This window comes from Erpetoichthys calabaricus, chromosome 13, assembly GCF_900747795.2.
Source record: "Erpetoichthys calabaricus chromosome 13, fErpCal1.3, whole genome shotgun sequence".
NCBI classification, from domain to species: Eukaryota; Metazoa; Chordata; class Cladistia; order Polypteriformes; family Polypteridae; genus Erpetoichthys; species Erpetoichthys calabaricus.
Window position 1 is genome coordinate 5,122,944 of NC_041406.2, and position 18,005 is coordinate 5,140,948.

The 18,005-nt window shown below is 43.0% G+C and overlaps 1 protein-coding gene across 1 annotated transcript in view; it reads right to left on the reverse strand.

Annotated features, from left to right (window-relative positions):
- Positions 1-18,005, reverse strand: part of LOC114663947 (copine-4) — a 391,714-nt gene that overhangs the window by 59,219 nt on the left and 314,490 nt on the right. Inside the window, exon 9 of the mRNA XM_028817904.2 lies at positions 16,531-16,590. Coding sequence (XP_028673737.1) covers positions 16,531-16,590 — 60 coding nt within the window. The remainder of the gene's footprint in view (positions 1-16,530; positions 16,591-18,005) is intronic.

Consider the following 18,005-nt stretch of genomic DNA (forward strand, 5'->3'; position numbering starts at 1 on the left):
CAACAGATGACGCATGACAAACATTTGTACTACTAAAACATATTGTATTTGTGATTCCAAAAAATGACACATAACAAATATTTTTTAGTAATAAAATACATTGCATTGGTCTTTACAGCAGATGGTGTATGACAAACATTAATACTGCTTTTATGAATCGCATACCAAATGGCATATAACAGGGACATATGTATTGCATTTGTCATTCCAACAGATGGTGTATCTCAAACATTTTTAGTAATAAGTTGCATTGCCTTTGTAATTCCAAGAGATGACGCATCACAAACATTTGTAGTAATAAAATGCACTGCATTTGTAATTTCAACAGATGGCACATCACAGACATTAACACTGCTTTTATGAATCCCATACCAAATAGCATATAAGAGACACATAGGCATTGCATGGTGCACTGCAAACATTAACTCCAAGGTCTATGTTGATTACTGAGATGGGCTGGTAAACGTATAATTTATCAGGATTCCTTAGGTATGTCTGGCATTTTAGAGCATTTGTCAGAGCTTTGCAGTGTTTCTGTGCCACCCAATATGTCTCCTCTATAAATGGCCACTTCCTGGCCCATAGTTTAACAGACAGTGCTGACATCAGAGAAGATTTTATTCCTAGCAGTAATTATTGTCACTCACAGATGCTCGTTTTTTATTTCCTGTCACTTTCATAACCCACAGGAGTTACTGGCATTTCTTGAGTTAATATGCAATGATTAGTAGAAAAATGAATAACTTCTTAATCATCAGTCATATCAACTTTTACCAACAATGTTCTTTAATTTGTTGTGTGGGCGTCTGGCCTTGTTTAATCCTATAAAAATTAATGAATGGGCAAGCAATTAAAATAAAAATAGACAAACTGCATAGCTGGTGAACCAGAAAAGGCAAAGCTGTCGACGCTGGGAGAGGCGCTTCGCTACTCAGTGTGTTGACAGATTTATCTTTTTTTTCTGTATGGTTAATTAAGACCCTGAGACGGGACTAATGAGTCCACCTGCTCCCGTTCAGCGTGTTGGAGAAACGACTGAGGATTTGCAAAGAAGTCTCTGCCTTGTTGTGTGTTTTTAGCCATTAGATTGTTGTGCTTAAGATAGTAGCTACAGTCCTTCCTTTTGTGAGACTTAACTGTCCTTTTGTTTCGATTCATGGGTAGTCCAGCACCCCACATAATGCCACTCCTGTCATGGATGGCACGTGTAGACTGGCATCCCAATTGGAATTGAACAAGGAACCTTAACCGGCAAAGATGCCAGTGCAATGGAAGGACTGGGTGGGGCAGCTGAGTACATTGTCTCACTCAACACACCAAGATGGCAGTGGCCCTGAGATGAGATTCCCACACAGACAGCTGCAGGGCATGCTGGGATCTGTAGTCCAATGGAGCAGCCCTGTTAGATTCCACGGGGGGTGCCAGGGGAAGATGCTGTGATTCACAGTCCCCACTTTCCGGGACTTCTGGTCGACCTGGAAGTACTTCCAACGGGTTAAGTCAAAGGTTTTCTTTCTTTGTCATTTTTGTGTGTATTTGTTTTGATGTTTATGTATTTATTTATTCGGCTTCTGTAAAAAGCTAAGTTCCCCCCTTGGGACAAATAAGGTTATCTATCTATCTATCTATCTATCTATCTATCTATCTATCTATCTATCTATCTATCTATCTATCTATCTATCTATCTATCTATCTATCATATAGTGCCTTTCATATCTATCTATTATATAGTGCCTTTCATATCTATCTATCTATCTATCTCTCACCTGTACACGATTAACTTCCATCCATCCATTATCCAACCTGCTATATCCGAACTACAGGGTCACGGGGGTCTGCTGGAGCCTATCCCAGCCAACACAGGGCACAAGGCAGGAAACAAACCCCGGGCAGGGCGCCAGCCCACCGCAGTGATTAACTTCCACATTTGACTTACCATTGGACTTCTCTTGATATCTAGTTATGCAAAATGTCGATTTTTTGAGGGTTCCCCCCAATTTTTGGTCCTCCAGGCCTGAAAAATCTTCATTTTTAAGGCCATTTTTGGACCACATGTTGTGCAGGAAATGACACCCTTACGCTAAAGAATTAAACCCATAGGTGTCTTCATCTGAAATGATCAGGGGGACTTGATCAGCTGACCCCAGGAGTTCACCCCCTGATGAGATACGAGGGGTCAAAGTTACTCCTTTTCACAAAACTTGGAGATCGGTAATACAGGCAAATGGAGTGTCATTTAATGCAATTTCAAAGTCGCTGATCAGGAATATGATCATAGTTTTAATATTTGATTTTTTTTTACTGGTGGTCCTTGCCCTTTAAGAGTCGCTCACCAGAAGGTTAAAAATGACTCGTTTCCAACATAGCCTTGTGGCAGGGACGTGCGGTCAGGGGAGGCAGGTGAGGGTCATCATGGAAAGTAAAAAAAACTAATAATGATAACATCCATCCATCCATTATCCAACCTGCTATATCTGAACTACCGGGTCACGGGGGTCTGCTGGAGCCAATCCCAGCCAACACAGGGCACAAGGCAGGAAACAAACCCCGGGCAGGGTGCCAGCCCACCGCAGGGCACACACACACACCAAGCACACAATTTAGGATCGCCAATGCACCTAACCTGCATGTCTTTGGACTGTGGGAGGAAACCCACACAGACACGGGGAGAACATGCAAACTCCATGGAGGGAGGACCTGGGAAGCGAATGCAGGTCTCCTAAAAACGATGTAGTAGCGCTACCCACTGCGCCACTGTGCTGCCCAATAATGATAACATAAAATATAAAACACCAGTAACGGCGCACTGCTGTAACGATAACGTGAAGTGAATCCACTTGACTTCTAGTTTTCCTCCTCTTTCTTTCTCTGTACGTTTATCATTCATTTGCTCAGAAGTTGATGTGCTTGTTGCATCCTGAGCAGCTCTTCTCTTCTCCACCCTAGCGCCCTGCTTCTTCGCTTCCTGCGCCGGCATCTTTTTGCGTTAAAACTGATTAAGTCAGTGTTTGTGTTGCAATTAGTTAGTACGTTTTCTTTAAATTTTTCACTTAAGCTGGTAATTAAGTCTTCAATCTGCCTCAAGAATGATTTAAGATATGAAGAGGTAGGGGAAGTGATGGTGAAGGTTGTAGTGATGAGAACGGCGCCTGTATGCATGAGCCGCACGGCCGCCCTGCTGGCCACGGCTGACAGTTGATTCGACAATTAAATAAAATAAAAATAAAAAGAGGAAAAACCTTGGCGGTCAATCATCACCCCGGAAGCGGACAGTAGACGTCACGTAGTATATGAGTACCAAATTTGAAGTCAATGAGTCAAACGGTTTGTGAGCTGCAGGTGATTTAAAATCCTGGACAGCCAAACGGACAGCCACGGTAGCGTATTATTATAAAGAAATGTGTCCACCGGTCTGTGCAGTAAATTTGTTTTCTGTATGATTCCAATATGATTTTTAAAGTCCAAATCGCTGAATTTGCGCATTTCCTGTTCACATACAGGAGAGAAACGTGAGGTGCAGCAGCGATGAGCCTCACCTTCCCTCGGACTGCGCTCTCCTCACACACTGACGGGGCTGATGCGTGCGATTAGCGTGTACCTGCTGCTGTCTCTTTGTATGTCGCCAACCTCATGTTTGCAGACACGTTTATTGTACACCCTGACTTTCCACAGTATAACTAATATCTTTAATGAACGTGTGTGACATATTTAGTCTCGCTGATCAGACATAAAATACCGCAGTGAAAAGGAACAAGGTGAGGGAGGCAGTACCGTGCCATCCTGAAGGGGGCGCCTGTGAGCCCAATTGGTACTCGTTATTGCGGCTGCTGCGCCAATAAGTTAGCGTCATCAGAAAGTTAAGGGCACTGCAGCACTCCATTTATTTTTATTTTATGTTCTGACTGCCTGCCAAAATGTGAGATTAAGACTTTTAAAACTAAAGGAAAATAAGGAGGACTTTTACAAGAAATTGACGGAGATTTTCGTGGAGAAGGATAGGCGCGTGAACTTCATTTACAATTTTAAAGATAAGGCCATAAACGGTTACAGACTAAGAAAAAAACAATCCAATATTTAAAACTAAATGTTGACCTTAAATAAAATATTCTTTTGTTTTTCTTGTTATCCTTTTTTGAACTGTCTGTATTACAATTGATTAAAGCGTCAGAATTAAAAACTTTGAAAAAAACCCATATATTTCAATTAAGGTCAAAACTGAAAACCGTTTTATTGTACACCACTCAATACTTTCATTTGTATTGAATGAGTATGAATTGTGGAATTGCAACGGCAAATTTAGAACACATGGAGGGTGAGGAGCAAATGCGCTCTCTCCACTGTCTCTCCCCGCTATAAACGTAACATTCTTTCTTATTCAAACTTGGTCTGTTAACTCAGTCACAATTTGTAATTGCATTACAATAGCAATGCATTTTATTACTACAAATGTCTGTGATGTGTCATCCGTTGGAATTACAAATGCAATGCATTTTATTACTACAAATATTTGTGATGTGCTATCTGTTGGAATGACATATGCAATACATACAGTATGTCTCTGTTATATACCATTTGGTATGTGATTTATAAAAGCAGTGTTAATGTTTGTGATGTGCCATTTGCTGTAAAGACAAATGCAATGTGTTTTATTACTAAAAAATATTTGTTATGTGCTGTGTCTTGGAATGATAAATACAATGTATTTTATTACTACAAATGTTTGTGATGCGTCATTCGTTGGATTTACAAATGCAATGCATTCATTACTAAAAATAGCTGCTGCACCAATAAGTTAGCGACATCAGAAAGTTAAGTGCACTGCAGCGGCCCGTTTATTGTTATTTTATGTTCTGACTGCCTGCCTGCCAAAATGGAAGATTAAGATTTTTAAAACTAAAGGAAAATAAGGAGGACTTTTACAAGAAATTGATGGAGATTTTTATGGAGAAGGATAGGTGCGTGGACTTCATTTACAATTTTAAAGGTAAGGCCATAAACGGTTTTCAATTATATAAAAAAAATGGGATCAGACTAAGAAAAAAACAATCCAATATTTAAAAACTATATCCATCCATCCATTTTCCAACCCGCTGAATCCGAACACAGGGTCGCGGGGGTCTGCTGGAGCCAATCCCAGACAACACAGGGCACAAGGCAGGGAACCAATCCCGGGCAGGGTGCCAACCCACCGCAGGACACACACAAACACACCCACCCACACACCAAGCACACACTAGGGCCAATTTAGAATCGCCAATCCACCATGTCTTTGGACTGTGGGAGGAAACCCACGCAGACACGGGGAGAACATGCAAACTCCACGCAGGGAGGACCCGGGAAGCGAACCCAGGTCCCCAGATCTCCCAACTGCGAGGCAGCAGCGCTACCCACTGCGCCACTGTGCCGCCCTAAAAACTAAATGTTGACCTTAAATAAAATATTCTTTTGTTTTTCTTGTTATCCTTTTTTGAACTGTCTGTATTACAATTGATTAAAGTGTCAGAATTAAAAACTTTTAAAAACAACCAAATATTTCAGTTAAGGTCAAAATTGAAACCCGTTTTATTGTACACCACTCAATACTTTCATTTGTATTGAATGAGTATGAATTGTGGAATTGCAACGGCAAATTTAGAACACATGGAGGGTGAGGAGAAAATGTGCTCTCTCCGCTGTCTCTCGCTGCTATAAACGTAACATTCTTTCTTATTCAAACTTGGTCTGTTAACTCAGTCACAATTTGTAATTGCATTACAATAGCAATGCATTTTATTACTACAAACGTCTGTGATGCGCCATCCGTTGGAATTACAAATGCAATGCATTTTATTACTACAAACGTCTGTGATGCGCCATCCGTTGGAATTTCAAATGCAATGCATTTTATTTCTAAAAATATTTGCGATGTGCTATCTGTTGGAATACACGTCTCTGTTATGTACCATTTGGTATGTGATTCATAAACGCAATGTTAATGTTTGTGATGTGCCATTTGCTGTAAAGACAAATGCAATGTGTTTTATTACTAAAAAATATTTGTTATGTGCTGTGTCTTGGAATGATAAATACAATGTATTTTATTACTACAAATATTTGTGATGTGTCATTTGTTGTATTTACAAATGCAGTGCATTCATTAGTAAAAATAGCTGCTGCACCAGTTTTTTGGGAGTTTTTCTTTGTCTTCTTAGAGAGTCAAGGCTGGGGGGCTGTCAAGAGGCAAGGCCTGTTAAAGCCCATTGCGGCACTTCCTGTGTGATTTTGGGCTATACAAAAAAAAAAAATTATATTGTATTGTATTGATGCTGACAAGGGCTATTGCTTAAGACTGTGAATGTGCTAATAACTCTGTTAACAGTTAGAAACACTGGGCGCTCCTGCATGTTCCAATCCAGGGTGTGACCACAAGCTAGAACGATCTATGTAGGAACTCAAAATGAACGGCCATATAACCTCTTTTACAAGCTGGGTATAAAAAAGAGGCAAACTCGCTGTCAGCCAGAGGTCTGTAGCACACTGGAACATGACAGGGGCTGCAGCCTCTCTGCCACCAAGAATAAAGAAATTGCTTTTTACTTTTTATTGGTGTCCGCCTTCTGTTGTTCCCAACTTTCAGCGACCACATCTGCCACTACACTGGTTACCTGTGTCATTTAGAATTGACTTTAAAATACTGCTGATGGTTTATAAAGCGATAGATAGATAGATAGATAGATAGATAGATAGATAGATAGATAGATAGATAGATAGATAGATAGATAGATAGATAGATAGATAGATAGATAGATAGATAGATACTTTATTAATCCCAAGGGGAAATTCCCATACTCCAGCAGCAGCATACTGATACAATAAACAATTTTAAATTAAAGAGTGATAACAATGCAGGTATAACAGACAATAACTTTGTATAATGTTAACGTTTACCCCCCCAGGTGGAATTGAAGAGTCTCATAGTGTGATGGAGGAACGATCTCCTCAGTCTGTCAGTGGAGCAGGACGGTGACAGCAGTCTGTCGCTGAAGCTGCTCCTCTGTCTGGAGATGATCCTGTTCAGTGGATGCGGTGGATTCTCCATAATTGACAGGAGTCTGCTCAGCGCCCGTCGCTCTGCCACAGATGTCAAACTGTCCAGCTCCGTGCCTACAATAGAGCCTGCCTTCCTCCCCAGTTTGTCCAGGCGTGAGGTGTCCCTCTTCTTTATGCTGCCTCCCCAGCACACCACCGCGTAGAAGAGGGCGCTCGCCACAACCGTCTGATAGAACATCTGCAGCATCTTATTGCAGATGTTGAAGGACGCCAGCCTTCTAAGGAAGTATAGTCGGCTCTGTCCTCTCTTACACAGAGCATCAGTATTGGCAGTCCAGTCCAGTTTAATTTATCATCCAGCTGCACTCCCAGATATTTATAGGTCTGCACCATCTGCACACAGTCACCTCTGATGATCACGGGGTCCATGAGGGGCCTGGGCCTCCTAAAATCTACTACCAGCTCCTTGGTTTTTAGCTGGTGTTCAGGTTTAGGTGGTTTGAGTCGCACCATTTAACAAAGTCCTTGATTAGGTTCCTATACTCCTCCTCCTGCCCACTCCTGATGCAGCACACGATAGCAGTGTCGTCAGCGAACTTTTGCACGTGACAGGACTCCGAGTTGTATTGGAAGTCCGTTATATATCGTAATAATCTCGCTCCATCTTATATTTCGGAATGTCTTACACCTTACACTCCAAATCGTAACCTTAGATCTTCAAATGAGGGTCTGCTTAGAATTCCAAGAGTTAAACTTGAAAAGAGTGGTGAGGCGGGCGGCCTTCTGCTGTTATGCCCCTCAAATCTGTAATAGCTTGCCAATAGGAATTCGTCAGGCTAATACGGTGGAGCACTTTAAAACACTGCTGAAAACACATTACTTTAAAACTTTTTCAGGGCTGATGTTGACTTTTGTCTAAATTCGGGGTAGAGGACAGTAATCGACTGTAAACTGTGACAAAACTCACCCTTATGTTTTAGTTCGACTCTCTTTGCTTGAAGGAAAGTTAATAATAATAAATCTATCTATCTAATTCATTATATTTATATAGCGCTTTTCTCAGTACTCAAAGCGCTGTCCACACAGGGAGGTACCGGGAAGCGAACCCACAATCTTCTACAGTCTCCTTACTGCAAAGCAGCAGAACTACCACTGCGCCACCTGTGAGGCTCTGTACCTTTGTAGATTTGATCTCGATTCCCTGCATGTGCATGAGTAGTGAAGAGCAAATAGCCTCTAAAATGGCAGCGACATCTTAAAGCAAATGTGCAAAGCATAATACTCCACGGACGTTTTTACGTATTATTTCTGAATCAGACTTTGACTTTTCAGACTCTGAGTTTGATGCAAGTGATCTGGAGACGGAAAACGAAAATGAGATAACTGCATCAGCCTATTGGTCCCCAGTTTTGATTGTTGTGCTGAACACTTTCGTGTAGCGGATACGCCTACAGCAGCGTTTGCCTAGGAGGACCACCACTTATGATGACAAACCATATTGCGTCACTCTGCAACTGCCACCGTCGCCCACCTGCTTTGCTAAGACGGATTGGTAGCCGGCCTGAAGTGCATTCACGCTGGCCATTGAGGCGCCCACTGCTGCCAGAGATGCCAAACAGATGCCAACAGCAACCACAGCACGTAGCAACAAATGTTTTATGTTGATTTCTGTGTGAAACCAGTGCATTGTGTTGAATTTTTTGGAAAAAAATATTCAGCCCTCAAAAGTTAACATGGCTTTCTCATATCTTCATTTTAGTTTAATCCTGATGCTCTGCATATTCAATTAATTCTCCTGATTATTCCTGGTGGCTCCATAATCCGTGCTCACCTCTACTTTCTCTTCTGTTCTTCTTCCGGTTTTCTGTGGTGTGCCAATCTGCGCCACCACCACCTAATCCTGCGGTTCTCAAACTGTGGGAAGTAACAAAAAAGGGGGCGCGAATGTTGCCATATGTGGCGTAATTTCGCTATTCGTAGGAAAATTTTAAACTTGTAGCTGTGTATCGGCAGCAAAAAATATAGGAATACATTTTATTAGGGTTTCAAAAAAACGTTAGGGGGGGCGCAATTAAAACTCGGGTTGCAAATACTTAAAGGTTGAGAAACGCTGACCTAATCAAAGCACCGTGATGTCCTTACATTGATGAATTAAAGGACAGAAGTCCACATGACCACCATCATCATCATCAAGTTCTTCCATGAGAACCCTGAATACCATGAGGACTGATTGAGGTCATTTATGTTAGGTAGAATGCCTAGAGGGGGCTGGTCAGGTGGTCTCGTGGCCTCGGACCCCCTGCAGATTTTATTTTTTCTCTCCAACTGTCTGTTTTTTCTGTCCTCCCCGCAACATCAGACCTCACTTTCATTCTATGTTAATTAGTGTTTCCTAATTTTAATTCTTATTTATTTTGTCATTTTTTCTCTTTCTTCATCATATAAAGCACTTTGAGCTCATCATTTATATGAAAATGTGTGACAGAAATAAATGTTGTTGTTGTTGCTCTGCATCTGTGGAGCCGACAGACATCTTGAGGGGTGCGAGGGTGACACCAGTTCGGTGCCAGGTCCCATTAGAGGTAATTGTTTTTATATTTTTATTTCTGACTGAGTGGCTTGCTTTTCTCCCTCCCCACCCCATTATTTATGCTATGATACTGTCATGAAGCCCACCACCACCACCACCACCCCATCTCTGTAAGCTGCTCTGTCAGCCAAGAAAACTTGCTGGATTCACCGTCAGTTGGGATTTACTGTCAACTGAAACCTTTCATTTTTTTCTCCTTCTTTTGTAACATATTGAAAAATGAACGTCCTGTCACGCCGCTGTCATCTAGTTAGCGTTAACGCTCTTTGTCTTTGGATTTTGACAGAGCGCCTCCTACAGGTCAACATCACCTGCAAAGAAAATGGCCAAAATGTACACTGCAGTCAAAAAATCTTCAGACCCCTTTCACGTTTTACACATGTTTTTTCTTATGTTGTACCATCCATCCATTGTCCACCTCTTATCGGAAGTCGGGTCGAGGGGGCAGCAGCCTAAGCAGGGAAGCCCAGACCTCCCTCTTCCACACCACCTCCTCCAGCTCCTCTTGGGGGGGACCCCGAGGCGTTCCCAGGCCAGTCGGGAGAAATAATCCCTCCAGCGTGTCCTGGGTCTGCCCCGTGCCCTTCTCCAAGTGGGGCATGCCCGGAACACCCCCGCCCTAGGGAGGTGTCCAGGGGGCATCCTGACCAGATGCCCGAACCACCTCAACTGGCTCCTCTCGATGCGGATGAGCAGCGACTCTACTCCGAGTCTCTCCCAGATAACTGAACTCCTCACCCTATCTCTAAGGGAAAGTCCAGCCAATCTGCGGAGAAAACTCATTTCGGCCGCTTGTATCCGTGATCTTGCTGTTTCAGTCACCACCCAAAGCTCGTGGCCATAGGTGAGGGTAGATTGCCTGGTAAATCGACAGCCTCGCCTTTTGGATCAGCTCTCTCTTCACCATTGCAGAGCCTGCATTACTGCGGATGCCACACTGATCTGTCTGTCGACCTCCCGCTCCATTCTTCCCTCACTCGTGAACAAGACCCCGAGTTACTTGAACTCCTCCACTTGAGGCAGTACTGTGTTCCCAACCCAGAGAGAGCATTCCACCTTTTTCCGGCAGAGTACCATGGCCTCTGATTTAGAGGTGCTGACTTTCATCCCCGCCGCTTCACACTCGGCTGTGAACCGCTCCAGTGAGAGTGACTGTCCGATGAAGCCAACAGAACCACGTCATCCGCAAATGGCAGAGACGAGATTCTTATGTTGTACCCGTGTGCTACAATCCTTTAACGTAATTTTACTCGGACCCAGAGAATAACAAAGTGAAAACAGGATTTTAGTAATTTGTACAAATTGAAAACTAAAGGAGCTGAACTCCCTCATTGACACGAGTGTTCAGACCCTATACTCTGTCAGCCCCTTTACTGGCAGACAATCCAGCCTGGAGTCTTCTTGGGTCTGACTTGATAAGCTTTGCACACCTGGATTTCCAGATTTTTCTGCCCTTTTCCAGCTCCATCAGATTGGGTTGAGGCCATCGGTGCACAGCTATGAGATGTTCAGTTGGGTTCAAGTCCAGGCTTCTCAAGGACATTCTCATAGTTGTTCCTCTGCCAGCTCCTGTGATGTCTTTGCTTTGTCCTGAGGTCCTCCGTCTTGACTTGAAGAGGGCGAGTATTTATGCCATTAATTATTTTGCGTCTTATACTTTGTACACCTGAAGACCACCTTCCTGTCTCTGAGATGGTGAGCAGTACCATCTTGGGACAGGAGGGGGTCCTGGCGCTAACCACTTCTTCTGTCTCCCCACCGCAGTTCTGACGAGTTGTCCAATGATGGCAACTAGCCCCGCCCACAAGGCCTGGCTCTGACCCCGCCCAGGACACCATAGAAACAGGCAGTCACTGGAAAGAAGTGTTCTTTTTGAAGCAGGACCCCAGTGTAGGTTGGAGCAGGTTTTAAGGATTAAGGATTTCTATGTACTTTGCTCCAGTTAGCTTTCCTTCAACCCTGACTAGTCTCCTACTTCCTAACGCAACAGCATAATGCTGCCCGGTGGTATCATTAGGAAGGACCTCAGACATTCAGCCCCACCGCCTCACCTGTCCAATACACTGAGGCTTCTAGCCCCCAGTGTTTGCAGTTTCAGTGTTCGGACAATGCTTGTCAACACTGCAAAAAATCCAAGGGGTTCACCTCCACTCCTCGACCCTGCAAAAACATTAAGCGGACTTTTCCCCACTCTTCTCAACCATGTGAAAATTCCATCCACTTTATCACAGTGGAGGCCTTCTTCTTCTTCTTCTTCTGCATCCACTGAACAGGATCATCTCCAGACAGAGGAGCAGCTTCAGCGACAGACTGCTGTCACCGTCCTGCTCCACTGACAGACTGAGGAGATCGTGTCTCCCCCAAACTATGCGACTCTTCAATTCCACCGGGGGGGGGTAAACGTTAACATTATTCAAAGTTATTGTCTGTCTGTATACCTGCATTGTTATCACTCTTTAATTTAATATTGTTATTATCAGTATGCTGCTGCTGGAGTATGGGAATATCCCCTTGGGATTAGTAATCTATCTATCTATCTATCTATCTATCTATCTATCTATCTATCTATCTATCTATCTATCTATCTATCTATCTATCTATCTATCTATCTATCTATCTATCTATCTATCTATCTATCTATCTATCTCTTCTTCTTCGTCATCTTCTTTCAGCTGCTCCCGTTAGGGGTTGCCACAGTGGATCATCTTTTTCCATATCTTTCTGTCCTCTTGTTCTGTCACCCCCATCACCTTCATGTCTTCTCTCACCACATCTATAAACCTTCTCTTAGGCCTTCCTCTTTTCCTCTTCCCTGTCAGCTCTATCCATAGCACCCTTCTCCCAATATACCCCTCATCTCTCCTCTGCACATGTCCAAACCAACGCAATGTCGCCTCTCTGACTTTGTCTCCCAACTTGAGCTGACCCTCTAATGTCCTCATTTCTAATCCTCTCCATCCTCGTCACACCCAATGTAAATCTTAGTATCTTTAACTCTGCCACCTCCAGCTCTGTCTCCTGTGCCACCGTCCCCAGCCCATATAACATAGCTGGTCTCACTACCGTCCTGTAGACTTTCCCTTTCACTCTTGCTGATACCCGTCTGTCACAAATCACTCCTGACACTCTTCTCCACCCACTCCACCCTGCCTGCACTCTCTTTTTCACTTCTCTTCCACACTCCTCATTACTCCCAAGTATTTAAACTCATCCACCTTCGCCAACTCTACTCCCTCATCCTCACCATTCCACTGACCTCCCTCTCATTCACACACATGTATTCTGTCTTGGTGGTCCTACTGACCTTCATTCCTCTCCTCTCATATCTCCACCTCTCCAGGGTCTCCTCAACCTGCTCCCTACTCTCACTACAGATCATAATGTCATCAGCAGACATCACAGTCCATGCAGACTCCTGTCTAATCTCGTCTGTCAGCCTGTCCATCACCATTGCCAATAAGAAAGGGCTCAGAGCCGATCCCTGATGTAATCCCACCACCATCACTCCTACCGCAGACCTCACCACAGTCACACTCCCCTCGTACATGTCCTGTACAACTCTTACGTACTTCTCTGCCACTCCCGACTTCCTCACACAATACCACAGCTCCTCTCGAGGCACCCTGTCATATGCTTTCTCCAGGTCCACAAAGACGCAATGCAAATCCTTTTGCCCTTCTGCAAACCTTATTGTGTTGTAGATTTAATTTGAAATGGACAATTTTGCCATTTTTGCCCATCAGTCTGCACTCAATAACCCATAATGACAAAGTGAACACATGTTTTCAGAAAATGCAAATTTATTTAAAATCAAAACCTGAAATCTCTCCCTCATAGATGTCATCAGACTCTTTCCTAATTATGCTCAGGTTCATTCCTGTTTGCTTTATTTCTCCTTGAGATATTTCTAGAAATTGATTGGAGCCCAACTGTGGTAAACTGAATTGATTGGAGAACATCTATAAACAGGCGCACATGTTTCTATGTATTGAAGGTCCCACAATTCATATTGCATTGTGCAGCTCGATTGGCATTCGCCAGAAAATACCTCAATTGGCAGCTTTGCCATTGGTGTCCTGTCCTCTTCACAGGTGACAGCAACTCCACACTGAGCATGTGTGACAGACATGAAAGAGTCTGGAGATGCTGTGGTGAACATTATGCAGCCTGCAACATCATCCAGCAGGATCAGTCTGACAGTGGAGAATCTCATAGACCTCCACGTGCTAGGTGACAGTGCCCTGACTGCTGTTAGGCACTGGGATGAAATCCGCAGTGCCATTGTCAGACCGGACGCTAGTGCAATGGGTCTTTTGGTTCCACCTGGTGCAGGACAATGCCTGACCACATGTGGGCAGTTCCTGGACGATGAAGGCATTGATGCCACCGACTGGCATGTCTCCCAACTCTTTACGAGCAAAGCCCATCTCCTGTTATCTCCTCCATGCTCTCGAGACTGTGCTGGCAGACACAGCAAACCTTCTTGTGATGGCACGTATGAATGTGCCATCCTGGAGGAGCAGGACTACCTGTGGACCCTGAATCAACTTAGGCTACCAGTAGTGACAAGGACACTAGCAAAACACAAAACTAGAGAAGAATCAGTCAGGAAGGATAAGGAGAGAGCAACTGTCTGTGGCACCATTGCCTTTTTTTGGAGGGGGGGGGGGGGGCCTTGCTGTGTCCTCTCCAGGTCACCTGTTGTCACTTTCATTTGCACCAAAGTAGGTGATTCAAAATCACTTGTGGTCCCTAACTGAACAGATTGATAACCCTGAAGCTTTGTTGACTTGCTGTTAGACTGAGATGATTAAGTGTTCCCTTCATTTTTTGAGCAGGATATAAAGCAGAAATCACTCAGTGATTCATTTCTAATAAAAACAGTTTTAATAATCATTCTCCTATTAAATTATTCAAGTTGTATTAATTTTATTTAATAATCATATGCCTATTAAATTATTCAAGTTAATTTTATGTAACAGATACAACACCCAGTGACCACCAAGCTGGAAATACTGCAACATTTGGAAAAACCAATATATATAATTACATAATAATACATAATACATATAATATAATCTCTATATACTGTAAATAAAATCCAATGTTCCTCTGCCTGTTTTTCACAAGAGAACTACATAATGGATTTAGATCTGTTTTTTTCTATAATTTGCTTGAACATTCCGGTTGATTTTGTAACTTCTCTCATCGCGCTAAGAATCAGAGTTTGCTTGCACAGCGATATATTCATGCAAATCTGAAAGACAGAAGCTGAGGGCCGAGGTGGGGGGGGAGCGTGACGTCAGGAGTGGGGAGTCGGTCTACCTCTGGGTTTTGGAGCGTAACATGCCTCCGCTTAGCTAGCGATACCTTTGATCTTATTGATTTTTAAAGTTTCACTACTACGGGGAACGGCTAGTATCTCTCTCTATATATAAAATCCAATGTCTGTCTGTCTGTCTGCTTTTCATGAGAGAACTAATTCACAGATTTAGATCAGGCTTTTTCCTATAATTTGCTTGAACATTCTGGTTGATTGTGTGACTTATCTCATCTCGCTCAGAATCATAGTTCACTAGCAGAAGCGACATACTCGCGTTAATCCGAGACAGAGACTGCGGCCTGAGGGGAGGAGAAGGCGTGACGTCAGGAGTGGGGAGCCGGGTGGGACCCTCCTTACTGTCCTGTTTCACTAATACGCGGGCAGGGCACAGCTAATATAATATAATATAATATAATATAATATAATATAATATAATATAATCTTTAGATAGATAGATAGATAGATAGATAGATAGATAGATAGATAGATAGATAGATAGATAGATAGATAGATAGATAGATAGATAGATAGATAGATAGATAGATAGATAGATACTTTATTAATCCCAATGGGAAATCCACATACTCCAGCAGCAGCATACTGATAATAACAATATTAAATTAAAGAGTGATAACAATGCAAGTATAACAGACAATAAATTTGTATAATGTTAACGTTTACGCCCCCTGGGTGGAATTGAAGAGTTGCATAGTGTGGGTGAGGAACGATCTCCTCAGTGTGTCAGTGGAGCAGGACGGTGACAGCAGTCTGTCACTGAAGCTGCTCCTCTGTCTGGAGATGATCCTGTTCAGTGGATGCAGTGGATTCTCCATGATTGACAGGGGCAGCAAAATCTTCCACATGCAAGCACCACACCTCAAATCAACTCCAGGCCTTTTATCTGCTTAATTGATAAGGACATAACGACGGACTTGCCCACACCTGCCCATGAAATAGCCTTGGAGTCTGAAAGCTGCTGCAGTAAAGGCCTGGCAGAGCATTCAAAAGGAGGAAACCCAACATCTGGTGATGTCCAGGAGTTCAAGACTTCAGGCTGTCATTGCCAGCAAAGGGTTTTTTAACCAAGTATTAGAAATGAACATTTGATTTCCAGTTATTTCATTTGTCCAATTACTTTTGAGCCCCTGAAATGAAGGGATTGTGTTCAAAAAATGCTTTAGTTGCCTCACATTTTTATGCAATCGTTTTGTTCACCCCACTGAATTAAAGCTGAAAGTCTGCACTTCAACTGCATCGGAGTTGTTTCATTTCAAATTCATTGTGGTAATGTACAGAACAAAAATGAGAAAAAAGTGGTCTCTGTCCAAATATTTATGAACCTAACTGTATGTAACCAACACCTTAAATATCTGGATTTAAAAGTGGCTTGGATTTCTGTTTTCCATAAAATGTATAATTACATCCTCGTGTTTTAATCTTTACACCCTGCGGTGATCACAAATTCAATAAAGAAACCGAAAACATTCAACACCAAAAAAGAATCAAAGACAACGTAAACTAAATAAACAGACAAGAAACTTGAGAATGGGACGCACTTGAGCTCTCGTAAGTTTGCAGGTCTGCTTACCGTAAACTGGATCTGACATCCACCCATGATGTAATCGAGGAATGAGTGCATCTTGTGAATCTGGAAAGACAAACACACGGATTGTTACGGGTTACAAATGCAAGCGAGTGACGGTGCGCACCCCATGACAAGTTACTGCCCAGTTGGCACCCAGTGGTGCCAGGAAAGTCACTGGCTCCCTGTGACTCTGAACTGGTAAGTGGTGAGCTAAGTAAAAAAGCACAAAGAAAAACTAGCAGGAAAAGAGAAAACGAGAAGACCAGGAGACAAGACAAAAGTCAGAAAAGGCTGTAATCAAAAACACTGCCGCCAAACCCATCATCGTGACTAGAAACTGACGAGTTTCAACAGGAGAATTCTCATCAACCAACACACGGAGTCAACATTTAATCCACAATCTCGGATGGAGACGAAATGCCGATGCTGACATTTTAACCATTCACTGTGATGATGTCACATTTCCTCAGCTTGATTGATGATTTTCACATTGGGCTACGTCATCTTCGGTAAATTGTGACTAATGCTTCTGACTTTTGTGTGGTTCGTCCCCTGGTCCTTCTCTTCTACACAAAGTTGTATCTCGATGAGGTGAGACGAGACGAGGCGGGTGTGTGCTGAGTTACAGCAGCTACACAAAGATGTCAGCGAACTGAAGAAGATGGGCGAAACCTAAAAACTCATCTTTTTAGAAAGATATTTTGTTAAAGTATTTTATAGATTCTTCTGTTTTTTATTATTCTATTTTTACTCTGTAGCACTTTGGGATTGCTAAAATATAAAGTGCAATATAAATAAAATGTATTATTATTATTATTAAGAAACACGTCGGTGGCTTGCTGTCCTCTTGCCAACAGCTACTAATAGAATTTAACAGACGACAACGACAAGTTGATTCATTAATCATCACCCCAGACTAGCTGTAGTGGCCACAAATGTTAACAGACAGATTTAAGTTTCACATTTTATTATGGAATTCATTATTTTTAAATCCATGTGTGGGCTTAGAGGTTTCAAATGTCAGAGAACTTTCTGTGTCTTAATCATGTATTGTGAAATGAGAAAAACAGAGATAATGTTGAGAGCTGGGATCCCAGGGGAAGCCCCCCCTGTTTAACTTTGTGTCTACAGGATGAGGAGGGCCAACTCTAGGAATAGGCCGAGTCGGCCCCGGTATAGGGGTGTCGTGAACTGGGGGTGCGGCAAACCCCCTCCCCAGACACCTACCACACATCTGTTTCTTATGCGACTGTGAGGATGCTGATCTACAAAGGGGTGACCGACCACCCCCCCCCCACCAGCCCCCTTTGTCAATTTCAATTACGGATCCGAATGCACCAATTTAAAGGTGGGGGGGGGGGGTCTCTTTTGGACTTCTCTTCTTAGGCGCTTACGACCAACAGTGCCTGGGGGCGTAAAGTACCCCATCCTGTGCCGGTCCTGCCGAGGTCCATAATATGAGATTTAAAGGTGACTTT